The sequence below is a fragment of the Mesoplodon bidens genome (genome assembly GCF_964165515.1).
Source record: "Mesoplodon bidens genome assembly, chromosome: 10".
In the NCBI taxonomy this organism is placed as follows: Eukaryota; Metazoa; Chordata; class Mammalia; order Artiodactyla; family Ziphiidae; genus Mesoplodon; species Mesoplodon bidens.
The window spans coordinates 39,343,306-39,368,499 of record NC_138172.1 but is presented as its reverse complement, the minus strand read 5'-3'; the positions used below and the strand labels follow the sequence as shown (position 1 = coordinate 39,368,499).

The window sequence follows — 25,194 nt, the reverse complement described above, 5'->3', positions numbered from 1 at the left end:
TGAGGTACCAACAATGTTACCAACCATAGCTGCCTCCATGTGGGACCCAGAACCAGTGGGATCAAAGGGCAGGGGTCAGGCCCCGAAGAGCTGATGGCAGTGGGGGCTTCAAGACTCAAAGGGCCTGAAATGGAACCTCATCATCTCTCCTCAGACCAGAGCACTTCCAGGGTCTTTAACACACTGACACACACACACACACACACACACACACACACACAAACACAAACACACACACAACCCAGATGTTGGGAAGGGGAGGTAGTCACAGCACCTGATGTATCACAGTGACTAAGTCTGCTTATTTGTCATTTATTTTTAAAATATATTTAAACAGCAGCAGCAATCACTTCCGAAATGCAAAAAAAAAAAAAATTACAATTTTTAGAATAAAATTATAATGTTTATAATGCAAGTCAGAAAGAATTGAAGGTACAACTGAGAATCAAATCACGCAGCACTGGGCGTGGCTGGAGAAGCCAAGGCCCACTGGCTGGGGGGTCAAGTTGACAAGAGGTCCCAACCAGTGAGGTTTCCACCCTCAAATCACACCCCCCCCAACTCCCCATTGATGAAGCCAGTGTCCTCTAGGTTAGAGAAGGAGAAGCGTCAAAGAGCTGGCCCTTTGTGGGGGATCCCCCAAGCCCAGTCCCCCCACCAGCCAGGGACCTGCTAATCGACCTCCTCCATGTTGCTGTAGGTGGGGGCTGGGCGGTCCACAGGGGGGGCGAAGCGTTCAGGGGCTGTCCGCGTGGGGGCCACGTCGGGGGCCTGGCCAGGGCCTAGTCCCTGCAACAGAATATGAGGACAGGGGTTGGGGGCTGCCCAGTATGCCGCCTGGCATCCCGGGGGTGCTGGCTTGGAGCCCTGGCACCCAAGGGAGGGCCCCAAGGCAGGCGCAGACAGCAGCGGCGTTGAGACAGAGAGACGAGATCGGCCTGAACAGTCTCACTTTATTAACACTTTAAATACAGGAAGCTGCTTGGGCAGGGCTAAGCCCCAGGCCAAGGGTAGGAGGAGCAGGACAAACAGACAGACAGCTGGACGGGATACCCACCCTAGGATGCTCTGCCCCTGCAGGAGCCACAGTCCCCACCCTCTCCCCTCAGATGCACACACTGAGGCCCAAGCCCAGAGTTGGTCCCCACCACAGCGGCAGGCATGGCCTGGTGGGCAGGTAGGTAGGCCAGCTCATAGCAGCTGCCTGCAGGCAAGCTCATCTCCAGGGACTCTGGGATACCAGAGGATAGAACACGTTGAGCACGAGGGCCACCAAAGCTGCCACGGTGCCCAGAACAAAGTATCGGAGACAGCCCTCGTCTGGTGTGGTAGGGCCACGTGGCAGGGGGCCCACCCAGTCCTGGGGCCCCCAGGGACCCAGGGGTGCAGGCCCCTCGGGTACCGGCTCCTCCTCGGCCTCCAGCTCCTGCCAAATCCGGGAAGCCTACGGTGTGCGGAAACGGCCATCAGCACCCAGGGCGGGGGGTGAGGGGGTAGGGGGACCCAGTGTCCCCAAGACCCCTGGCCATGACAGTCCCGCCCAATGTAACCGGCGCTAACCCCCTACATCCCTGGTGAAGCGGCAGAGAGGTGGGCAGGCAGGAGCCAAGTGGGCCATTCGCAGGGTTGTCTAGATGGAGAGCACCACAGTGGGCGAATCTTGATAGCATTTTGGCCTCAGGAAGCTCCCCAATCGACATGCAACTTCCCCGCGGGGGTTGGGGTGGGGTGGGGGTGAGGGTTAGCTGGTCAGTTTTTTAGCCCAGGCTTCCTACAGAGGAGACTGGCTCATGGAGGACAGAGCTGCCAACCCCAGAGTCATCTCCTGGCTCCCTCCCACCTACGTCCAGATCCTGATCACTGTCTGAGTCCGAGCATAGCGGGCTCAAGGGAGGAAAGGACAGCAAGGAGACAAGTCCAGAAAAGAGTTGCGATGTGCCCACCAACCAGGCCTATGGCATCCCATGTCAGTAAGAGACAGAAGATCCCGAAGGCAGTGGGGACAAAAGCTCACCTCAGAGCGGGTGATGGCCACACTAGGCTATGGCCTGCTGGATAGGCCCTGTCCTGAGTGCACATCAGAACACAGGGACGATCACAAGTGAGGGTCTGTGGGCTAGCATGTGGGGAGCGTGCAGAGGGAAAGTTGGGAGGTGTCAGGTACAGTCTGTTCACACCACTGTACCCAGTGAAATTTGGAGCAGCTACTTGGCCCGTAGCCTATGCACACACCAATGGCAGTGTGTTGCTGTGTGTGTACCTCTGTAAGTGTCCCTGCAGCCTGGGAATCGCTCTGGCTAAGGCTTTGATGTAAGGGAACCCTGTCTGTGACTCTTAAAAATCCCAAGGTTCGGGCTTCCCTGGTGGCACAGTGGTTGAGAGTCCGCCTGCCGATGCAGGGGACACGGGTTCGTGCCCTGGACCGGGAAGATCCCACATGCCACGGAGCTGGGCCCGTGAGCCATGGCCGTTGAGCCTGTGCATCCGGAGCCTGTGCTCCGCAACAGGAGAGGCCACAACAGTGAGAGGCCCACATACCGCAAAAAAAAAAAAAAAAAAAAAAAATCCCAAGGTTCCAGGGGCCTAGCTAGGGCTGTAGGAGAGGAAGCTGTGCCCTACCCCCACCCATCTGTGAGTTGGGCCCCACTAGCCTGAGCAGCCTCCCCGTGCCTCACCTGGCTGGCAGCAGACTCAGCTGCAGGGCCTAGGTCTGGGTGGTGTTCAGAGTGACCTGCCCGGGGGGGCCTCTCCACAGGAGAGTTCCGCCGGCGGTAGAAGAGTACATAGGCATAACGCGTCACGACCTGGCTCTCGTCTACCGTTGTCACCGTGCTGTCATCAAACAAGCGCCAGCCTATGGCAAGGTGGGAAGAGTGTGAACATACCCTGCACCAACACCCCTACCATCTATCCTGCTGGCTGCGTGTGCCCTCACCCACGTCGCTGCGCTGGCTGCTGCGATCATTGGGCAGGCGCGCACAGGCAGTGTAGTGGCCACCGATCATGCCTCCATAGTGGTTGATGACAGCATACAGGTCATAGCTGGGCAGCTGCTCCTCTTTCTGACCGATACAGAACTTGCTCAGGTCCAGGTTCCTGTGGTACCAGCCAGAGAGAGGTGAGACAGTCAACAGGTGCCCTGGATGCCAACGTTGGCCCCCATGCCCTGACTACAGTCACAAGGGCCCACTGCTCACCGAACAGGGAACTCCACCAAGTCATTGATCTTGTCACGCCAGATGAAACTGCGAAAGGAGAAGCGCTTGAGCTGCACGATGAGCACATTCGGCAGGCGCCACAGCAACAGCTGCTTGGAGGCCTCGCGGTGCTGTTTGCACTGCGGGCAGTACCTGACAGGGGACAGAGGCGGAGTCAAGACCAACAGACCTCCACTCCACTCTTCCCCACTACCTGCCTGCTGCCCTGTCCTCACCAAGCCTCCTCAGGTGCCAGCACCTCAGGCCGCGTAAAGAGGTTCAGACACTGGTCCAGAGTGAAGTGGCCAGCACGGGCAGCCTCACCAGCAGAGCCTGGATCCTCAGCACATTCCAGCTCCTTGGAGGCTACCAACACAAACTCCTGCAGGCGCTCATTGTTCCGCCAGACTAGAGCCAGGCTGCAGTCATCACCCAGTTCTAGTGGAGTGTCTCCTGGAAACAGGCAGGGAAGAGAATCATGCAGCTGTGGAGAGCAGCCAGCCCAACCCACGCCAGGGGTCCCTCCCACGGCCTCAGACACCTTTGTCCTCTAGCCGCTGCTCTCGGTTGGATGCATCAATTCTATAGATAAAGAACTGGGGTGTGTGGGAATTCATGGCTTCACTTGGGTGTTGGTACCCGGGCACAGCAGCTGTGAAAGAACATGATAATCAGAGCTTTCCTGTCTACCAGAGCCTAAACAAGCTTCCTCCAACCTCCCCCACCCCAGCTCCAGAGCCTTTCACCAGACTTTTACCTTCAGGCCGGGACACCCTCTCACCAGCAGGCAAGGAGCCAACTTCAATGGGCCCACTGGCCAGCATCTCAGATCCACTGGTGCTGGGCACAGGGCCCCGATCAGGGGATGCCCAGGCCCGGGGGACCCCTGTGTCCCCCTCAGCCACAGGGGTCACCATCTGGAGCTCTGGTGGCTGCACAGGGTCCCTGTCATTGTCCCCAGCCTCCAGGGAGCTAGTGGACAGCAGTGTGTTGCAGCCAGGGCCCTGGGACTCCAAGGCCATGCGGCCAGGCTGGAAGGGTGGCTGGAACACGCTCACAGAGTACCTGGTAACAGGCAGCAAAAGCAAGTAAGAATCCAGACCAACGTGTCTGGCACCTCTGCACTCCACCCCCACCCCCCACCTACACCACCTTAATCCAACCACTGGGCACTTACCGGGCATAGCCCTCTAGCAGCTGAGCAAGACGGGCATAAGTGAGGCGTGAGGCAGGTACACTGACCAGGAAGGGGTAGCCAATGTTCTCAGGGCGGCAGAGGCCCTTATGGTCAGGCCAATGGGTTTTCTGACAGAGCCTGGAGAGAAGGAGGAGGTAAGACTAGGGCCTTAGCCCCACCTCTACACTAGGGCTAGACCAAGGAACTGGGTATGCCAGCCCTGCCTCCCCCAGGGTCTGGTAGAGTGGGGTGGCAGGTAGAGGGCTTAAAATATATGTGCCTTTATGTGGAGAAGAGGTAGGGCAGCAAGTGGAAGGTGGAGAGGAGGGACGGGGGGAGACCACGGGAGTCCTCACTGGTTGCAGTAGCCCACGCGGTAGCAACGGGTACAGCGCTTCAGCTTCTCATCCTCTGACTGCTGCTTCCGCTGGCAGGCTGCACACTTGGAGATGGGGATGCTGGGCACCTGGGGGCGCTAGGGTGGGTCATTTGCCTCAGTGAGGCCAGGCCAGGCAGGAATGCCCACCTCCCCCATCAGGGCCCTGTGCCATCAGGTTGGCCTCCACTCACCTGCTGCACCTCTAGCACCACCACCCGCTCCTTAGCCAACTCTGGGGATAGCAGCTCGAAGCAGAGGAGCGTGTCGGAAGGTGACACAGTGTCCAGCGAGTGGGAGGGCAAAAACACACGGTGGAAGCGATTCTTAACCACCTGGGGACAGAGAACACACAGATCCTATGTGAGGACAAGCCCTTTCCCTGGCCCTGCCCCAAAGCACAAGAAGAAGATCTGACCTTGATCTTGGGTCAATGGGGGCAGGGTTGGGGGTTGTAGCCCAAAAGAAGTATATGCCTCTGCTGGCCCCAGCCTCAGTGCCCAATGGAATAAGGAGCCTGGTGCATCACAGAGCATGAAAAGACCAGGATTGGGGCAGGTTATCAACCATACCAGCTCTCCACACCAAGGGCCTCTGCCCGGCTGCCAACCAGTGGGCCCTGCTGAGACTGCACCATGGCTACTATGAAGGGGCCACATTCAAGGAGGCATCTCCCTACCTCTACCCCCGAGGTAAAGGACACTACCAGGCAGCAGGCTAGGAACCTTTGGGGAAAACCGGCACACAGATCTGGGAAAACAGGAGGGAGAAGCAGAATGGATGGAGAACGTCTATAGCTGGTGGATGGCTAGTCCTGCAGCTCAAGCTCCTTGTCTGAAGAAGGAAGAGCAGTTGAGGGCCAACAACAAAAGGGGGAATAAATCCAGATGATGGCTGGGAACTGAGGACACCTCAGTTACATAGCCCAAATGCCTGGTTTCAACCATGTCTCAACCAATAGCACCCCACCTGTCTCTGTGCAGTCACATGCAAGTTTGTGTGTACACGTACAGATGCTAATGATCGTACACACGTATCTGCACGCTGCAAACACAGACACGTGTCCATGCGCGTAAGAGCCTTGGAAAGACAGACACACCTCAGCCAGACGCAGGTTCTCAGGCTTCACGTGGACACTCTGAGACAGGGAGTCCAACACTTCACTTGCACTGGAGTTCTCCTTGCTGATGCTCACCAGAAACTGTGGTGACAAGAGTACAGAGTCCATGGTGGGAGGTAGGCCAGGGTCTCTGCAAAAGCCCAGCAATACGGGCTTACTTCTCACCTTGACGGGCTTGCTGTGGGGCTCCCGGGCAAAATAGAAGATGGGGAGAACCTTTTGCTTCTGTGGCAAGGGCACCGGCAGGTACAGGAACGGGTCAAAAGTGATGGAGACCTGCAAATGTACAGTTGCCACTGGGTGGCCACAGAGGGAGTGGGGGGCAGGATGCTTGTGCCCTGAGAGCCCAATCCACGCCCTTGGATGGCTCTCAGGGTCTCACAGCCAACCAGCAAATTCTCAGGCTTGACAACACTAGATGGACCAGGAGAACCATTAGGAGAGAACAATCCCTGTTTCTGGTAGTTGAGGCCTTCCTCAGCCAAGCCGCTTTAACCATTTGCCCCTCACTTGCACACCTTGTGCCTTTCCAATCTTAGCCATCCCCACCCCACCTTACATCACCCAAACATCACTTTTAACTCAGTCAGGAAGCTTACCAAGCCTGACCTCTGCAGCCCACACAGGGCCTAAGGCCTCCCCCTCACCGTCTTTGCCCAAATCTTGCCCTGCAACACCTAAAGATGCACATGCCTCTGACCCCATTCTGACCAGGCTAGCTAGGACAAGCTGGGGTGTCTTTCTAGGAGAGTCCGTCACACCTTTGCGCACACGGGGCACACCAGCTTCGACTTGTACTGGCCCTGAAATAGGTCCACGATGAAAGAGTCATTCCTCATCTTGTGCCGCTGCCAGGCTTCCTCAGCTACCACCTGAGGAGCAGAGTGGTGAGAACTGAGGAGACCTGGGGACTGGGACGTGCATGAGACATGTCCACCTCTGCCCCCAACTCTGACCTCATCAGGTCGCCCATCTGAGTCCACGGTCTCCGTGTAGGGCTTATTCTGAATACGGTTCAAGTCCTCGTGCAGCCCATCCAGCAGGAAAGCCATGAACTCCTGGGCATCGTGCTGTGCATAGCCTGTGAACTGGCTGGCCTTGCTCGCCACAATGGCCTGGAAGCAGGGGCAAGATGTGAGCATGGAGCCCCAGCACCTACCATGCACCCAGCTGGCTGGCCCTTCCCACCCTCTCCAGCCAAGGGTAGGAGTGGCCACAGATCACCTTCAACTTGGAGGGCTGGAAGGCATGGTGGGTTCCCTTCCACAGTGCCCGGAGCAGCACAGCAAAGCCGATGGCCAGACGCCCCCCAGTCCCCAGTGGGTTATTGTAGTTGATCTCGGCCTCAAAGGAGCGGTCTAGGGACAGCAACCAAGTAGAGGTATGAGCAGGGGAAGATATCCCCCATCCCCGGGGCTCCAAGCCCCCGTTCTCACCGTGGAAGAAGTCCCGCAGCTCCCGAGTATTGGATAGAGACTGGATGACGCTGTTCATGAAACAGGTGTTGCCTAGATTGACAAGGCCAGTGAAGCCCGGCAGACACACCTTCTTCTCTTCCTCCTCCTCTTCCTCCACGCTGTCTCCACTCACCGGGCTGTGGGGCATTGGAGGCACCATACATGTGGGCTTGGGCTGTGGGAGCAAGACGGCATGAGAGAGCAGCCCTGGGCTCTCCAGCCTTCATCCTTGGCCCTCCCCACCCAGGATTCTCACCGATGCCAGGTGTGGCTCTGGCTTTGGGGCTACATGCTCCATGGGGGTGCGGGCTGCCACACCATCTAGGCCTGTGTCCTCAGATCGAGCCTTGGATTTCTCCTTCTCCACAGCCCGGGCTTCCTCCTGGCCTGTCAGAGGGTGGGGGGTACCTCCCGGTGGGGTTGAATCCAGAGGGGTTGGACCTGTCGGCACGGCTACCTTTGCACCACCCACTGCACCTTAAAAAGGGGGAATGGTGGGGCTGGTGGTTAGCAGCATGTGGCACGGGGTGGGGCTCTGGGTCATGAGGACTGGGCAATGAAGGGAGCTCGTGTGCAGACCTCGTGCAGCTGGGGCCTCCAGGCCCCCCCAGCGCTGACTCTGCCGCTTACGGAGGCAGATGTCGATGCGAGAGGCTGTGAAGCAGAAGGTGCACTGCTCTGGCTCAATCAGGTTCCTGCAGGAAGAGGCTAAACTCAGAAACTTAGGTGGAGGGGATGCAGGGCTAGATGGGTCAGGGGGATGGAGCCCAGGGTGGGACAGGCACAGTGGCGCGGCCGGGCACCACCCACCTGAGCTTCACCTGCCAACGGAAGATGGTGTGGGGCCCACAGCCCGGGTGCAGTCTCAGGAAGTTTCCGTCCCTGTAGAGGCAGAGCAGGGGCAGAGGGCAGGAGAAGAGGCAGGAGAAAGAACATGAGACGCACTGTCCTGCCTGAAGCACACTGTCTGCCCTGTGTGTCTGCCCACCCACCCACCTGGTCTGGAAGATAAGCGTGAAGTCCTGCTCGCGGAAGAGCACTCGAGATGTGTCCCTGCAGATTTCCTTCACGTACACGTGCACCACCACTGAGTCCGGCCCCTTCTCATACGAGTCATTCTTGACAAATGCCAGGTTCACCATGGACTTGGGCTCTACGTTGAGACCACATCTCAGCACCACCCAGGACAGGTTCCAGCCTGTTCCTACTCTACTTCCTACCCACCCACCAACCTTGCAACCCAAACTAGAGCTCTGCCTGCCCACCCCCAGCCCCACCTTTACCATCCACCAAGGCTGCAGCGTCTGCTGCCACTGCCATCTCCTCTTTGGAACGATCATCTTTCTCAGGGTCTCTGCTCCGGGCCGTGACTGGGGACACTGGGTCATTCCTGGGGGCTACTGCCTTCTTTCCTGTCAAAAGTGCTAGATTCTCCTCTGAGCCCAGGAGGCAGGTCTGGGGGTTCAGTGGTGGTACACGGAGCTGTTCCTCAGCCTCAGCCTGTTCATGGCGAGATTGTGGGCAGGATCAGCCCTGGGTCTCGCAGGCGGCCCCCCACTGCAGTCCACACCCTTCCCACTCACCTCCCAACTCCCAAGCAGGCATCCCACTCTCACCTGGGTGGCCGGCTCAGCCAGGAATTGGGGGGCATCACCCCGGGGTCCAGGGCCATCTCTGGACCCTTCCCCCTCCGGCCCTCTGTGGAGATGCACAGCCCTCTTGGCGCTGGGCCCTGCCTGGGCCCCAGGGCCAGCCCCTGCGCCTACCTCACCACGGCCCTGGGCCCGCTTCTGGTTCCGGGCCTCCTGCTTAGCCCGGCGGGGCTCAGGGCCTGGCTCCAGGGCAACAGGAGACGGCTCCTGCCCATTCTCCTGGCACCGCAGCCCTGGCACCAACTCCTGGGTCCCAAGAGGTTTCTTCTGCCAAAGATACAGCAGTCAGGCCCTGTTAACTACACTGAGTATCCCTACCCTACTCTGCTCTGGAACTTACCAGGAGAGAGGGCCACGTGAGCAGAGGTACCTTCTTGGGCAGTGACAGCTGCAGGAGGCCACCTTTGCGAGCCTGCACTTTGGTGCAAGAACTTTCTATCTCAGCATAGAAAACACCACCCCACTGCCGACCACCTGGCAACAGAGTGGGAGGAGTGAGCTGGGGTAGGGGATATCAAAGGATTCAAGTATACTGCTGGGCTCAAAGCAGATGGACATACCTGGAAGCCGCACCACACAGTCTGTGTCTGTGAAAGCAGCATCTACCTCCTCCAGCCGCAGGGGACCGGCTCCCACACGCAGCTTGACAAGCACCTCATCAGCACTCTGCCTCCAATCGAGCAACAACTCTACAAAGGGAGTGTCAAAAAGATTGTGAAGGTCTCCATGAAATTTTTTTTTTTCATTGCGGTACGCGGGCCTCTCACTGTTGTGGCCTCTCCCGCTGCGGAGCACAGGCTCTGGACGCGCAGGCTCAGCGGCCATGGCTCACGGGCCCAGCCACTCCGCAGCACGTGGGATCTTCCCGGACCGGGGCACGAACCCGTGTCCCCTGCATCGGCAGGCGGACTCTCAACCACTGCACCACCAGGGAAGCCCTCCATGAAATTTTGATGGGGGTAAGCAGGTACCAGACACCCAGCCCTAATGCAACTGCTCTAGATAAGGGCTATATCCCCAGTGCCCCCTCCTCTCCCCTAGCACTCTATCATCCAAAAGGCTTATTCATTACTCACCCTCTTTGGTCGGCTCCTCCCGAGAAGTGAATGCTGACCCTGACAACAAAGGAAAGAACAGGGAAAGGATGATGGACAGGCAGCCTCCAAGACTCTAACATCCCACCAAACACCATCTTTAGGACTTCAGCCATGTACCCCAACTTCAAAACTGAGGCTCTACCCAGCCTGCCATTGGTCCTTCTCTCAGCATCAGACCAGGATGGAAGGAACAGCAAAAACGTCATCTCCCAATCCCCAATCTGTATGCTCAACAGGAAGGGAGGAGGGGAAGGCCACAAACACTCCAGGAATGCCACTACCACCTCTCCTAGGATCTCCATCCTTGCTCTCCTGGTTTGCTCGATCCTTCTGCTTCTTCTTACTGGTGGCCTCCTCCAGTCCTGGGGGCCCTCTCCTTGGACCTGTGGTGCTGGCCCCACCAGACATCTTGAGCCGCTTGGGTGACAGCCAGAGTGCCCCGGGGTCGGCAACGGTGTCTGGGTCAGGGCTACGGCGCTTTCTTCCTGGCCCAGCTATCTTGGCAACTCTTTGTGGACAAATTCTCCAGCAAGGAAGTGACAGCCTAACGAGAAGGGGACAAGTGATCACTACCAAAGCCCCAAATTTGCTCCTTGGTTACACCCAGGGCTCAGCAACCTGGGACACTTCTAAGCCTATGGAGCAATATCTCTCTACTACCTGATGTGGCCCTGGATACTTTGAGACTATTCCTAAGGGGGAATAAATAATGCAAGTAGAAGCAACCACTTCTGGCTGAGCCTCCTAGATGCCTGCCATACAGACCCACAAAGAGAGAAGCCTCACTGAGGAGGTGTCAGGTCAAGGCAGCCATGGCCTGGGACCAGGCTCCTCCAATCTGGAGAGGAGCCATAGCTCCAGCCCACAGGGCTGGCGCACTGGGCAGGGTGTTCACTTTTCCTTCACTCTCACTGGCTGCTTAGTCACCACCCGAGAAGTAGGAGGAAGGCAGGAAAGGAGGAGACAGACAATTAAACAGCAGGAGGGCCAGGCTCTGTGGCTGAAAACAGGCCCAGCCCAGGTGCTACCACTACCCAGACATCATCTTGAGGTTAAGGAGCCCCACCTGCCACCTGCCAGGTCCCACCCTCCTCTGAACCTGCTTCTGTGCACTGCTTGGTTTTTGTTTTTGTTTTTGTTTCCTTATATCTGGAGAGATTCCTCTCTCCAGCCGTTCTCCTATGCAAAGAGGAGCCTGCAGAAGCTAAGGTGAAAAGGGTATTCAGATGTCACATTTCCCTTTCAGCAGCATCTCTGCCTCAGGGTGGGCATGCAGTCTGAGACTGAAACAGACATTATCCCCCTCCTTCCCATGTCCACCCCCTCATCAGCTCTTAGCCAGTTTCCCACAGACCCACCAGTGGATTCTGGGCTGTTTCTCCATCCAAAATAAAGTTCTCAAAATTGAGATAAGGGTGGGGATGAACGAACCATGGATCCAGGACCCCTGGCCGCCTCAAGCATGGCCTGAGACAGTAGTAGGACAGACAGTGACTAGTCTGTGTTCCCCAGAGTGTGAGTGTGTGGGTGTGGGTAGCGGAGGTTTGGCGGGGGACGGGGGGATTCTTCTACGGGTCAGATGTGGGACTGGTGGGCTGGATCTTCAGTGACGACAGGTCCAGAATCGAGGGGTGGACATCTGCCGCCTCTTTGCTCCCAGGCCCCAGCTGAAGGTCGCGTCCCTACCCTCTCCTCCTGGGACGTTGAGGAGGGAAAGGGGCTGCCTAGAGACCCAAGGTGGCCTAATACGGCCGCGCGGGGTTACTGACCACAGACCAGCGCCCCGGCCGGGCTGCGACCCAGCTCCAGCCTCCGAACCCTGGGCCCGCCACCACCTCCTCCAGGAAGCCGCCCTCGCTCGCCGCCAACCCTCTCCGAGACGGCAGGCCGGCCACAGGCTTTAGTGTAACCGCCCCGCCTGCATCAGTGGGCCCGGCACGCCGCAGGGCTCGAGGGGTGGAGACTGGTACGGCCCGTGACCTTGAACAGGTCGCCGCAGGCCCGCGTCTCGGCCTCCCCGCTCCGGCGAGACAGGCGAGCAGCGGCCAGCCCCACTCACCGAGCGAGGCCGCTGCAGCCAGCCCTCTTCGGGCCCTGGCAACCCGCTCTCGATTCCGGTTCCGGCGTCAAGTCGGTTCCGGTTCCGGCGCGCCCCTCCCCCGTCCCGGCGCCGCCACCACCGCCTCAGCTGCTTGTTTTGTTTCCACTTCCAGATACGGCCGCGGGTGCCTGAACGCAGAGCTGGTGACGCACTTCCGGCGGGAGCAGCTCCGGGGCGGGCCGAACGGAGGAGGCGGGGCTCCGGTGCCTTGGCCTCGGTGGGGCCCTGCTGGTGGCAGCTTCTAGGTTCCGCCCAGAGACTCCGCCCTCCCCAAATCAGAGTCGGTCACACAGAGGGGATTCACACTGGTTTATTGGGGGCCTTTCCAGGCTCGGGACTGTTCCATGCACAGGCAGTAATGTGTGCGGGGCGAGGCTGGGGACTGGGGTAGGCCTCGGGTAGGGGTCACTGGCAGGTGTTGTAGATCTGGACCTGCAAGTTGATGGCTTGAAGCACACTGCGCATCCTGGCCTCCAGCCCGTCCAGCTGAGCCGCTTTGCCCTCCAGCGCCCGCTCGTTCTCCTCATAAGTGCCTTCCAGCTCTAGGAGAGAGAAGTCTCAGATGAAGGGTCCTTCTCCCAGAGTCCCACATCTCTGGCATCCCATCCTCACCTTGCAGCCGCTGCAGCTTGTCTTGAGCAGCCTGCAACAAGCCGCGAGCCTCATCCCGCAGTTGTTCTGCCCGTGCCTGCGCAGCCAGCACACCCTGGGCCTTGCGCTCAGCCAGGGCCTTCACTGTCTGGTACTGGTCACCTAGTGGGCCCTTCAGCAGCTGCAGATATAGAGGTCCGGGGCAGGGTGGTGGCCCAGTGGAGGCCCAGCCTGTAGCCCCACCCCTTCCAACTGGCTCTGCCTCAACCCACCTGTTCAGCTTCCCGGGCACGACTCTGGGCACTGCCAGCTGTTTCTTCAGCACTAGAGGCTGCCAGGCTATTCCCTGCTCGCTTCAATTTCAGAGCCTCCAGGAGACCATCCAGTTGCTGAGCCCGCTCACCTGCAGAGCTCAATGCCTTCTCTGTACCTGCCATCCTCTCCTGCACCTGCCATGGGTGGGCCTAGGGTTAAACAGGTTTATGCAGCATGCTCACAACCTTGCCCCACTGATGTCCCAGGGAGACCACACCTGGTGCAGGGTCTGCTCTGTGTCCTGTGTGTCAACCACTGCCCCCTGGATGGCACCCTGAGCAGCACCCTGTGCCCGCTGGGCCTCCTCCAGCGCTGCCTGTACTGTCTCTGCCTTCTGTTTCTCACCCTCAGCCCGGCTCCTGGAGAAGAGAGGGAATCAGGACCTGCAAGTATCAGAACCAGGTGTCAAGGATGGGGTCCAAGGTTGGGGTCAGACCGTGCCCGCTGTGCATCCTTCCGTAGCTGCTCTGCCCGATGCACGTCTCCCACAGTACGCGCTAGGATCGTGTCCACATCTGCCAGGCTCCGGACCCGCTCTGCAATCTCGCCCGCCAAGTGCCGGATCTGCTCAGGTGACGCTGGGATGGAGAGCTCTAGCACCCGTGTGGCCACCATCTCAATGCTGTCAGGATCAGCCCCCTCCTCTATGGGGACACAGGCAAGGGCTTAAGGACACAGATTCCCCAGCATGGGCATGGGGACACAGTCTTAGGGTATGGACTCAGGGACCACACATGGGGTATGGATTTGCTAATAGGCATAAGGATGTAACCACAATGACAGGGACTATACATGGGACATAGATTCAGGGTTGTGGACTTGGGGACTACATATGGGCACGGGCTCAGGGTCCAGACACCCTGAGCCCTTGCCCATCTGTGGTCACAAGCACAGGTACAGTGCAGGCCCTGACCCAAGTAGGAACACAGACACGGGGGAAACACTACATGGCCTGGGCCACAAGGGAGGCTCACGGCTGAGGAAGTCCTTCACACTCTGGATTAGTTCCCGCAGTTCCTGGTTGGCCTGTTCCACCTGTCCCCTGGAAGCATTAGCCTTGTCCAGGGCTGCCTGGGCCCGCTGCTGTGCCTCGCCTGCCTGCCGACGGGTCTCAGCTACCTGGCTGAGGATGCCACCACCTTCTGCCAATGCCCGCTGCAGTTCTGCCTGTGTGTGGCGGGCCCGACCCAGCGCCAGATCCGCCATGGCTGCTGCCCCACTGCAGCTGAGGCCCCCACAACGGGGCTGCCCATCCTCGTCCCGACAGCCGGCACCCCCGCAAGGGCTCGTAGCACAGGGTGCATCTCCCGGGGACCCACACACCTGCCAGGCACAGAACAAGTCAGGGCCTGGGGGAAGGAACAGCTACACCCATATGTCCCACCCGACACTTGTGCCTCACCAGTTCATTTATGCCCGTCAGGCTCAGGGCATGGGTATGGGCAGAGAGCTCGCCCAGTGCCTGCTGGTTGGCCATGTGCTTGCGGTTGAAGTCCTTCCTTCGGGCACCCATCAGCACCTCTGTCCGGTGCCGTGTGCCTGCTGAGTTGCTCACAGGGCTGGGCACTGTCAGGGCTGACATGTTGGCACGACGTTCTGCCTCTGCAGACAGGCTGTGGGCATGGCGGATGCTGTCATAGGCACCTAAGTCGGGCAGAGGCAGGCAGTCAGCTGAAGATCAACCCCGATCCACCCGCCTAGTTGGCCAACAACTCACCCAGGAAGTTTGAATGCTTGAGCAGGTCCAGATGCTGGTCAAGCTGCCGCAGTGTGAGATTAAGTGCAAGCCCGTCTCGCTCTAGACTGCTTAGTGCATGGTTGGCATTGAAATTCTTGTCCTGCACATCTGTGAGCTCTGCTTCCAGCTGGGTCAGGTGCTCAGTGGCCTCCCCAATTTCACGCCTACGTGGGGTGATGGGGAGATGTTATTTATAGAGACTTCAGCCCTAATGCATTGGGCCTCTGCCCCATCCCACCATGTATCCTCAAGCCCGTCCACACCGCAACTCCTCTGTGGCCTCCACGAGCTGTTCAGTGGAGGCAGCTGAGGCGTTACGGGCACCCACAATCCCCTGCACAGTGCCCAGCTTCTCCTGCATGTGCCAGAAGCTGCTCTCAAAGGCACCCAGCACACCCGTCTGCTGCAGCTCCTGCGCCCACTGCTCCAGGCGCCGTGTACGAGCAGCCAGGTCCTGTACCACACGGTCCCAGTCCCCGAAGCACGCGTGGCAGGGGTGGCAGTCAGGAAAGACGCCTGAGAAGCCACGGGCACACTGGTCACAGCGCACGCCGGACATGCCCAGGCGGCAGCTGCAGTGACCTGTGGAACGGTGACACTGAGGTGTGTCTATCCCACGAGGGTCACAATCACAGGCTGCAGGAAAAGGGCAGACCACAGAGTTAGGGTGCCAGTGGGGCATCCTGGGAAGTCCCCCATCCACCCTGGCCCCACGAGCCCCCTTACCACGGCACTGCAACCCAGGGTCTCCCCAGTGGAGCTCCTGGCACTCAGAACAGGTTCGCCCACCGAAGCCAGCATGGCAGTGGCACTGTCCTGTGAACTAGAGTGGGAACAGGGCAGAGGTCAGTCAGAGGCTGAACCCTCAAGACGTGAGGCAGGCAGCTGGCCCCATCTCCCCAGGGATCCACAGGAAGGTCCCATACCTCATTGCAGGTGGGGCCTCTGGCTCGGCTTGGGTGGCAGGCACAGGGCTGGCAGCCATGGCCACTTGTAAGGTTCCAGAAGTTGGGGGCACAGCGGTCACAGCTAGGGCCCTGGACATTGGGGAGGCATGGGCACTGCCCACTGCTTGGGTCACAGTTGCACTGGTCAGTGGATGGGCACTGCTGGGGATCTGTGCCCAGCAGGTTGCAGGTGCAGCCTATGCCAGCCAAGATGAGCACACTGGTTAAGGGGAGCTGGAGCAGGGAGCCCCACCTCAGCCATCCCCTCCATACCCACACTCACGGTGACAGCTCTGTCGGGCAGCCTGCCCATGGAAGCCAGGCTTGCAGTGGGCACAGTGCGGCCCCTCTGTGTGGTGTAAGCAGCGCAGGCATTGCCCCGAGTGGGGGTCACAGGCATCAGGGTCCGTGGGGTCAATGTTACCACTGCATTCGCATGGTTGGCACTGGCCGCCTGGCCTTGATGGGTCCCCAAAGTGCCCAGGGGCACAAGTTTCACACCGCAGCCCTGCCCAGGGTCGGGGGAAGGCGTGAGTGCTCAGCCCAGCTGCCCCACCCTGATCCCACTCCTGCACCTTACCCACTCACCTGTGTAGCCTGCCCTGCAGTGGCACATGATCTGCTGGGAGTACCCATCCCGATGGCAAGAAGTAGCAAAGTGCCGCCGGCTCCCGGGGCCTTCAGGGCAGGGACAGGGCCGGCACTGGCCCCCATATGGCAGCCGTGGGTCCCCGTGGAAGCCAGCAATACACCTGCAGGGAGAAGGAGGAAGAGCTGTGTCATCCCTGAGCAGCCCGCCCACCCACCAGCTCACTCACAGCTGCTTCAGGCTCACCTCTCACAGTGCTCACCCCCTGTGTGGTCACGGCAGCCCAGGCAAGCGCCTGTGTGGGGGTCACATTCGTCTGCATGCCCATTGCAGACACACGGCCGGCAGTTAGGGAATCCCCACTGGCCACGCTGGCAGCGGTCGCAGCGAAGCCCAAATGCACCAGTTTGGCAGGGGCATTGCCCATTGGTTGCTTCACACAGGCCGCTGAGTGCCCCATCAGGGCTGCACTGGCAGGCTGGGGGCAAGGCAGAGACTGAGCCAGGGAGAGGGTTTGAGGGGAGTTTGGGTGAGGTCACGGTAGGTCAGGGAATGGAAGAGAACTGCAAGTGACCAGGGCTGAGAGTATGGGGTCCAAAGCAGAGTTGGAAGAAGGAAGAAGCAGAGCCAGAGGAAGGAGGGAGAACAGTAGTGGCAGCGGGGCAGAGGTGGGGGCGGTGTGTGGAGAGAAGAACAGGAGGGACAAAGGGGCAGGTGATACCTTGACAGCCTGTGGGGCCAAAGCCATAGTAGCCAGGGGCACAGAGGTCACAGCGGCGCCCAACCACTGCAGGTTTGCACAGGCACTGACCACCATGGGGGTTGCACTCAGAGCTCAGTGAGCCCTGGGGGTCACACCGACAGGCTGTGGGGAGAGAGGACAGGGCAGGTCAAGCTGAGCCCACACACCTCCACCCCACCAGCCAAACCACAGGCACTCACGCAGGGCTCCATTGTAGACCAGTGTGGACAGGCTGATGAGGAGGGGGGCGCAGGCCTCAGAGAGAAGGGTCTTGCTGGGCACCAGACCCTCCTCGTGGCAGCGGTAGTGTTCAAAGGTGGCACGGCGCTCCAGAGAAGCCGCATCACCCCCACTAAACATCTCCAACACCAGGACACGGGGCAGCAGCACCAGCTTAAGAGATGAGCAAGGAAGAATGAAGTTCAGACCCAGGACCACGTTGGAACTGCCAGGACACTAAGCTTAGCACTGCCACAGACCCCTTCTATACAGTCACCGCTATAGGACCCATCCCACAGGCCCTGCCATCTTGGTTGGTGTGGGAAGAGGGAACTAGTCACCGAGTCAATGAGTAGGCTGGGTCCAGAATAGGGGGCCTCAGGCTGGGCACCTCCTCCTGTTCGCACCAGCTTGAGACGCAGCTTGTAGGAGATGCCAGGCTCAAGGCAGACAGGTCTGGGAAACACCATGTACCTGAGGTAGGCGAGGACAGGTATGGGGTCACCCAGGGTTCCCGTATCAATCATCTTGGGCCTCCCCACCCCACACACAGCAACCAAATCATTGGCCAAGAAAGATACTAGGGCTGGGCCAGGCCAAAAACAGCTGGACAGCCAGACGGAGAATCTCTACAGAAGATTCCCATAAATGTGCCGTCACTGGAATCGTCACCTGTGCAGACAGTCTTGCTGTGAACACTCCATACAGCCTTGCAACCCCAGAGCATTTCCCTGGCACAAATGCTTGCCAATTTTCCCTCAATGCCCTTTTTACGCTTCCTCCAACCTCGACCTCCAGCCTCCATTCACGGCTCCTCTTCACCAAGACTGCATCACCTCCCCTCACCCCAGGTCATTCCCATCAGCCTGCAAACCCATGCTAGGGTTCTTTTATCCCCCCTGAAAAAAACCTTTGCTCAAGATTCGAGTCTCTCCCTGGCTGCTGCTTTGTCTTTGCTCTCCTGACCAACAAAACCCTAAAATCTAGCTGTAGTCACTGCCTCCACTGTCTAGCCTCCCACTCCAGGGGAGCTTTTGCCCCCTCCAGCCTGCCATAGAGTCAGCCTGTCCCAAGGTCACCAGTGACCTCCATTTAGCCAAACCCAGCGGCCACTCCTCTATTCTTATCTGCTCCAGCGTCCAGCAGCATGCAGTGAGGTCAGTGCGCCTTCCTTCCTGAGACGCTCTTCTCTTGGCTTCTGGGACCTTGTGCAGACTCCTGATTTCTCCCCATCCCCCAGCTACTCCCTCTCTACTGGGCTCTAACACTAAAGTACCCCAAAGCTTGGTTCTGCTCCTCCTTCCTTTCTCTGGTCATTTAATCTAGATCCACCTCTTTAGGGACAAGTCTCAAACTTACATCTCCAACCTGAGCCCTCCAGTAATTCCAGACACAGAAATCCAACCACCCACTGGCCTTGTCCCCCATGTCTAAGCATCTCAGAACTGCTCCTTCCTATGTCTCCATCTCAGCGAAGAACACATGCCATCCAGATGCCCAAGCCCAAAACCCTAGAGTCACCTTTCCACTTTTTCTCCCTTTCCTAAGCCATCAGCTCTGCCACTGGAACACTCTGGAAACTTTTCTCGCCACCTCAACTGCCACACCTGTGTCCAGCCCACTGTCACTCAGCTAACTCAATAGCTGCCAGCAGATCTCCCAGCTTCCACCTTGGCCCTTTAGGTCTATTCTCCTCTCAGAAACTAGAGGAATCTTTGCTAAACATAAGTCACAGTTGGCAAAATGTCTATAATGGGTACAGCCAGGTTCATTATGCTATTCTCTGCTTCTATGTATTTTTATTTTTACATGATAAAAAGTTAAGAAAAAAGTGATGAAAAAAGATACATGAAACAAATACTACCCAAAATATAATAAAGCCTTAGTCAGACCAGTTACGTCCCCACTCAGAGTACTCTGACACCCTCCCTTCCCCCCAAGGGTACTACGTATCCTGACAATCAATGGGCTCCCCTTATTTCCTGCTTTGGCCTCTGGAACTTAGACCCCTGAAGGAGCAGCTCTTGTTCTGTCTACTTCCTTCCTCTGACCAGTGCCATGCCCAGCAGCAGCTGGCAAACAGTACACAGGAGGAGGAGGCACTTGAAGGAAGGAACAGATGAATGAGCAGGGGGGTCTTCCAAGTGCCCTGCAGGGAGCTTAGGGCTGACCCACAACCCCCTACAGTTGTAGGTGCTACCATTAGTGTCCTCACCTGGTGCCTGGTCGCAGAGTCCCTGGGATGTGGTCATCCTTGGGTAGCACGTGCCCACATGGGCTGTGGGCAGATACAGGCCCTGGGCGCTGCACAGTCAGTTCCATCTCTGCCCATTGCTCAGGTACCTGGGGGAATGGGGTGATGGATGAGATGCTCCCATACCCAGAGGGTCAGCTCTGGGTTAGGTGTCACAAGGTCTGACCTGGGGCTCCAAGCGCAGTAGCAGGTCATAGTCCATGGCTCTTGGTACAGAGGCCACCAGGAACTCCAGTGCCTGGCCTTCCCGCAGCCTAACAAAGCCTGGGCCAGTCCATGATGGAATCCCCCCAGGGGTCACCAGGCGCGCCACCACATCAGGTACCTGGGAAGCAATGAGGCTGGGGGTGCGGGCTCAGGCAAGACACTGCCTCTTTTGCCACAGCCTGTCCCTAAACCCCAGCTCTCTAGTTGAGGCCCTGCCCGAGGCAGACACCCTCCCTACACCAGGCACCACCCATAACCCTGCCTCTCCAGCCATAGTATCACCCATGCCCTGTCCTTCAACAATGCCCCCCTACCTGCCCCCGAGCTTCCTCAGCCTCCCAAGTTAGGTGGTCAAGGAAGGGTCGGAAGTAACCAGGCTGCACCTGCTCACAGCGTCGCCCCACCATGTTCTGGCGGCAGTGGCACTGACCTGTGGCCTCGTTGCACCTGGGGAACACATGGTTACTCAAGAAGAATCCCCTTTCCCGCCCAGGATCTTTTCCCACCCCTCCCAGGGCCCCTTATACAGTACTCACTGGGGATCCAGGGCACCACCGACATCGCAGTCACATGGACGGCAGCCAAGTAGGTCATGGCTCAGGCCCCAGTGGCCAGGCTGGGGGAGAAGAGGTTGCTGAGGGCCAGAAATAGATGCCCCCCTCTCTGCCCAGCAGGGAATCCAATGATGGCTCTCAGCCTCTACCACCCCTTGGGGAAAGGATGGCCCCCTGACCACTGGCTCCCACCCTTGGCCTCCCAGACCTGAGGCCTCTCAACCAGGATTGGACCCAAAGCCCTCAGCGCCCACCCAGTGGGGCAGGAACACCACTCCCAGCCCTATCCTCTGAGGATAAGTGCAGAACCCCAGCCCCTCCAGTCGCACCAGGCAGCGGTTGCAGCCACGTCCAGTCACTAGACGCTTGCAGAAACAGGCTCCACTGTTGCGGTCACAAGGGGTGCCCCCCGGCACTGTGCCCCGTGTATCACACTGACATTCTGCGGAGAAGGAGACCCATCAGCGCTTTGGGGAGCTGGGGCAGTGCTCGTGTCCAGTTGGGTCCAGAGTAAGAGGTCAAGGGTTAAGGTCAGCACAGGAGTTAGGACAGGAAGCACATACGCTGGCAGCCTAGAGGGTCACTGGCACTGAGCCCAAAGAAGCCATCACGGCACTGCTGGCAGCGAGAGCCCACCACATGTTCTTTGCAGCGACACTGGCCCGAGACCAGCCCCAGTGCAGGATCATCATGGGGATCACAGCGACCACCGTCTTGGGAACCCATGGGGTCACAGTCACAGGCTGAGAGCACAAAGAAGCACAGGGTTACCCTATGCCAACTAGCCCAGCACCAGTCATCTCTCAAGCCCCCACCCTAGATTCCCAGTCTGGCTCCACCCTCCATCCCCCCACCCCAAATCCCTGCAACCTGGACAGCAGTCTGGCACTTCAGCTCATACCCCAGGATCAGCCTTCCCTCTCCCATGTCCAATTCCAGCCTTACAGCGGCACACAGCTGGGTCTCGCAGGTCCTTGGTTGGGTCACGGTAGAAGAAGGGTCGGCAGAGCTCACACTGGCGCCCAGCTGTGTTGTGCTGACACCCATCACACACACCTCCACTCACGTTGCCAGATGCCAGGTACATGGCCATATCGAAGTGGCAGCTGTAGGTATGCCCGTGACACTCACACTCTTGGGCGAGGGGAGGGAAGAGCAGGGTAAAGGCCACTTGAGGGACCATGTCCTGAGGGTAAGGGGCTTAGGGGCCCCCAGTGCCACCTTAGGTCCCTGCCACAGGCCAGAATTCGTGGGTGGGGGTTCAGAGACTTTAAGGCTTCAGCATCATACTGGGCCCCTAACCAGAGCAGACTGTGGCAGAGGGTTGAGGGAGTCCCCAGGGGCATCAAGACCAGGATACACTTCAGGCACAGCCTAGGTGTTTGGGACTTAACCAACCAGCTCTAGGTTCTGCCCAGGGCACAGCCAGGCCACAGAGTCCTGGGGCTATGAGGGCCGGGGTCTCACTCACTCCTGCAGGCGTGACTGTGGCCATCCTCAGCCGGATGCCAGGGCAGATCATGATAGAAATCCTGACACTGCTCACAGTTGAAGCCACGAGTGTTGTGTTTGCAGATGCAGGCCCCATGAACCTAGCAGAGTGGGTAGGCAAGTGGTCAGCACTGTCCAGCCATGCCTGGCCCTGTCCCCAGCCCTACTCCAGCCAGCTGAAGACCCTCACCATGCCCTCAGCATGGGCTGGTGCCCCTGGGGCGGGTGCACACTGTGAGGCGTGTCCATAGCAGAAGCAGTTGCCACGCACAACCAGCTCGTACAGGGCATAATAGTACTTCTCGCGGATCTCCCGCCGTGGGTCAAGCAGGTTGTCCCCGAGCGTGTGTAGCCGTGTCAGGTTCACCCGTAGGTTGGTGATCTTTAGCAGGTCTAAGTGGGGGAAAGGGGTTGGGGGCCAGCTGTCCAGGCAGACTCTTGCTGCCCCATGCCCACCCAGGAGCTGAAGCTGCCAAGGTCACCTTGGGAGACCTCCTGTCTACAGCTATATGAGCTAAATTGGACTTGGCATCTGCCCTAGGAAGCACCCAGAATAGCTACTGAGGCCCCAGATAGTCACCAGCTGGACGCTGGGACTGCGCCAGCCTCAAAGAATGGAACACTCACTCTGGATCCATGGGCTATAGGGGTCTGGAATAGGGATTGCAGGGTCCAGCACACGATAGATGACCTGGAAGGGCATAGAGTCATTAGAGACACTGGACCTGCCTCATGCCCGTCGTGCCCCCTTTCTGCCCCAAGCCCAGATCCCAGCCCTCACCTCGCCTTCAGTGGATGGCTCAATCTCTGAATAGCGTGACTCACAGACTACGTCATCCCAGTGCCGTGGCGGGGCCAGTGGGACTCCTGGGAAGTCAGCCCCACAGTCATAGGAGAAATATCGGTACACGTGCCAGGTGCGTCCAAAGTCTGCTGAGCGCTCCACCAGCATGGCAGCAGGGCGAAACGTCTGGGTGGGGAGCATGGCTGATCAGCGGGCACTAGGACCCAAGTCCAGCCCAGGCCCATCAAGAGCCCTGCCTAGCTGGGGCCTGCCCTCAAGCAGCTCACAGACAGGTAGAGGTGACCAGGGGAAGCCAAGCAAGGATCAGGAAGGGAAGCCACCTCTAGTGGGGAGACTCAGTGGTCACGGGTCCCAGGGAGGCAGCGCCTGACCCAGCCTGGGATTGAGGCAGCGTGTACAAAGGCCTGGAGGGGGGAGGCAACAGAAGGTGTGGGAGGTGAAAGAGCCTCCCATCCAGCCAGGGCACAGCATATGAGCACAGGGAGGCTGGGCTGAAGAGCTGGGACTCTGTTCAGGGGCAATGGGGAGCCAAGCAGGGTGCTTCAAGCAGGCTCCCAGACACGCAGGCACCTTGAAGGTCATAATGAGGTGCGTGAAATGGAACTCAGCCTCCAAGTCCAGCTGGATGGTGACCACGGGGACACCTGGGGCAGGAGTCGGAGGTCAGGGACTTGAGGCTACTTGGTGGACAGCCCTGCTCACCCATACCTCATCCACAGCCTCACCATTCTCTGACTGCCACCAGGCTGCCCGGCGCTGTGGTGCAAAGCTGGTAACTACATTCTGGATGCGATGGCTGTTTGGGTTGTCTCTAGCAGAGAAGGGGCGCCGGGAGTCACACAGGAAGCACTTCTTCTCGTCCTGGGTCGGGTGAGGGTCAGGGTCAGGATCAGCGTTAGTGCCTCAGCCAGTGCCGGCACCACCCTGACTCAGCCCCCCACCTCAACTCCAACCACACCTGCAGGTGACTGACGATGCAGTAGGGCTGGGGCCCGTGCAAGCCACAGGTGGATGAGGCGGTCAGTCTGTCAGCACGGCCCACCAGCAGGTCCCCTGTGGCGGGGTAGCAGCTTCCCCGCGAACAGCCTGGCACATCCGGGGCCAGGGCCTGGGCCAGGGCGGTGGCCGGCACTGGGAACAGGGGGTCAGCTGGTTCTGCTGCGCTCCCACCCCGTAGCCCCAGAGCCAGCTACCCCAGGACCCACCATCACATCCCGCAACCCCCAGGCCTTCACCAGGCCCTCTCACCACTCAGCAGCAGGCCCAGTAGAAGCTGCCAGGGCCCAGGCTGTCCCCGCAGATCCCTCCCTTGTTCCCCTGCGGCCCGCTCCATCCTGAAGAGGAGAGGAATCAGGATGAGGGGGGATGAGAGGTCTGGGGCCCACGCCCATCTATCCCCTCCCTTGGGGTCCCGTGTTGACTCTGCCTGCGTGGGTCCTTGGCCGATTCCCCACTCGGTCCTCTGTCTGTCCAGCGGTCCCTCCACTAGCTCGGAGTCCGGCGACTTTGAGCAAAGTTGGAAAGTACGGCAGGAAGCAAAGCACGGAGCGGATCTCAGGCAGGAGCACAACATCGTGCAGAAACCTCCACCTCTCTGGAAACGACCCTCACTCTAGAAACTAGACACAGGCTGGCTCACCTGCAAATCTTTATTGTGCCCCCATGCCCAGGTCTGCACAGAGCCAGGGGAACACAGGGTTTTGGGCCCTTAGGCCACTATAGTTAGGGGGCGCACCAAGCAGGGGCTATGGCATAAACAAAGGAGAGGAGTCTGATCGTTGAGACCTCAAGTGGCCTGTGGAAACTAGCCTTTGTCCCCAGTGTCGTTGGTGCTGTGGAAGTCACCATCAATTAGGCTTTTCAGTCCCAGGGCTCCAGCATCAGTGCGGAGGTGGAAGGGTGCACTCAGGGTGTCAAGCTCCCCTATTCAGGGATGTGGGATGGACAGCCAGGCCGGAAGGCCAGGACAACATAGGGGTAGGGGGGGAGATGGAGAAAGGCCATCTCCTGCCCAGGGTCTCCGCTTCCCCCAATCACTACAACAAGTAGGCATGAGAAGAGCTCAGTTTCCCACTATGAAAATGAGTGCTGGTTACCGACAACAGACCAGAGCAGCAGCGAGCAAATCCAGATCTTATGGCTCTTCATCCACTCCGGGCCTTCTGGCCCACCGAGAGCGCCTGAGCCCGGGCTTGGAATGCGCGCTGCCCAGAGTCCATGCCCCACCCAGGCCCCTGGGACTGCGGTAGGGACCACGGATTCTGGGGGTCTGTAGGGCCCTGTCGGAGTGACTTTGAGCTGCCACAGCTGCGCCCACTGTCTGGGGTCAGGTGGAGAGTACCCCAGAGGTGTAGGCCCAGGGGAGAAAGCTGGGGTTCTTCAGGGGAATCACTAGGCTTCACAGGGAGAGTCTGGGCAGGGGGGCAGTCAATCTGCTGGACTTTAAGGGTTGCTGGGAGTTGCACCAGTTATGTGGAGTAGGGGTCTCCAGACACCTGGGGGGTCAGGTAGTCAATCTGAGGGGCTCAGGGATACTAGAGGGGGCTCAGAATTTGAGCTCACTCA

General features: G+C 58.9%; 2 protein-coding genes across 10 annotated transcripts; both read right to left on the bottom strand.

Annotated features, from left to right (window-relative positions):
- Positions 1-292: 292 nt before the first annotated feature.
- USP19 (ubiquitin specific peptidase 19) lies at positions 293-12,291 on the bottom strand. Of its 7 annotated transcripts, none has more exons than XM_081245605.1 (27): positions 11,435-11,822; positions 10,358-10,620; positions 10,056-10,094; positions 9,540-9,668; positions 9,320-9,453; positions 8,944-9,246; positions 8,611-8,827; positions 8,324-8,480; positions 8,138-8,209; positions 7,907-8,022; positions 7,584-7,804; positions 7,307-7,502; positions 7,095-7,228; positions 6,827-6,985; positions 6,632-6,742; positions 6,036-6,146; positions 5,850-5,951; positions 4,945-5,085; positions 4,731-4,849; positions 4,375-4,512; positions 3,955-4,262; positions 3,739-3,849; positions 3,434-3,650; positions 3,198-3,350; positions 2,936-3,096; positions 2,676-2,854; positions 293-789 (listed from the first exon to the last, which is right to left on the bottom strand). In XM_081245605.1, exons 1-27 carry the CDS (start codon positions 11,458-11,460, stop codon positions 673-675), a joined length of 4,134 nt encoding a protein of 1,377 aa, XP_081101731.1. In that variant the 5' UTR covers positions 11,461-11,822; the 3' UTR covers positions 293-672. The 7 variants fall into 7 exon arrangements, with proteins under 7 accessions (XP_081101731.1, XP_081101732.1, XP_081101734.1 ...); XM_081245606.1 differs by having other exon boundaries at positions 7,584-7,798; XM_081245608.1 differs by lacking the exons at positions 293-789; positions 11,435-11,822 and adding exons at positions 936-1,444; positions 11,846-12,291.
- A 180-nt stretch (positions 12,292-12,471) lies between these two features.
- LOC308623266 (laminin subunit beta-2) lies at positions 12,472-24,139 on the bottom strand. Of its 3 annotated transcripts, none has more exons than XM_081245413.1 (33): positions 24,056-24,139; positions 23,878-23,963; positions 23,588-23,760; positions 23,355-23,490; positions 23,200-23,273; positions 22,606-22,794; positions 22,452-22,515; positions 22,015-22,217; positions 21,805-21,925; positions 21,279-21,467; positions 20,897-21,076; positions 20,663-20,775; positions 20,316-20,395; positions 20,094-20,226; positions 19,739-19,897; positions 19,534-19,661; positions 17,660-17,792; positions 17,300-17,492; positions 17,079-17,222; positions 16,604-16,835; positions 16,357-16,520; positions 16,052-16,276; positions 15,748-15,965; positions 15,548-15,644; positions 15,085-15,457; positions 14,801-14,985; positions 14,486-14,727; positions 14,058-14,406; positions 13,520-13,727; positions 13,301-13,442; positions 13,041-13,217; positions 12,790-12,949; positions 12,472-12,719 (listed from the first exon to the last, which is right to left on the bottom strand). In XM_081245413.1, the coding sequence occupies exons 2-33, from the start codon at positions 23,960-23,962 to the stop codon at positions 12,583-12,585; spliced, it is 5,406 nt and encodes a 1,801-aa protein (XP_081101539.1). In that variant the 5' UTR covers position 23,963; positions 24,056-24,139; the 3' UTR covers positions 12,472-12,582. The 3 variants fall into 3 exon arrangements, with proteins under 3 accessions (XP_081101539.1, XP_081101540.1, XP_081101541.1); XM_081245414.1 differs by having other exon boundaries at positions 24,051-24,111; XM_081245415.1 differs by lacking the exon at positions 16,052-16,276.
- Positions 24,140-25,194: the final 1,055 nt, after the last annotated feature.

Coding starts and splice junctions, on each gene's coding strand:
- USP19 (XM_081245602.1), bottom strand. CDS start 11,460: ATGGAGAAACAGCCCAGAATCCACTG. Junction 8,210..8,323: donor ACGCTTATCTTCCAGACCAG/GTGGGTGGGTGG, acceptor CTGCCTCTACAG/GGACGGAAACTTCCTGAGAC. Junction 7,503..7,583: donor CAGAGCCACACCTGGCATCG/GTGAGAATCCTG, acceptor TTGCTCCCACAG/CCCAAGCCCACATGTATGGT.
- LOC308623266 (XM_081245413.1), bottom strand. CDS start 23,962: ATGGAGCGGGCCGCAGGGGAACAAGGGAGGGATCTGCGGGGACAGCCT. Junction 23,491..23,587: donor GCATCGTCAGTCACCTGCAG/GTGTGGTTGGAG, acceptor CACCCGACCCAG/GACGAGAAGAAGTGCTTCCT. Junction 15,458..15,547: donor CCCTGGGTTGCAGTGCCGTG/GTAAGGGGGCTC, acceptor CTTTTCCTGCAG/CCTGTGATTGTGACCCTCGT.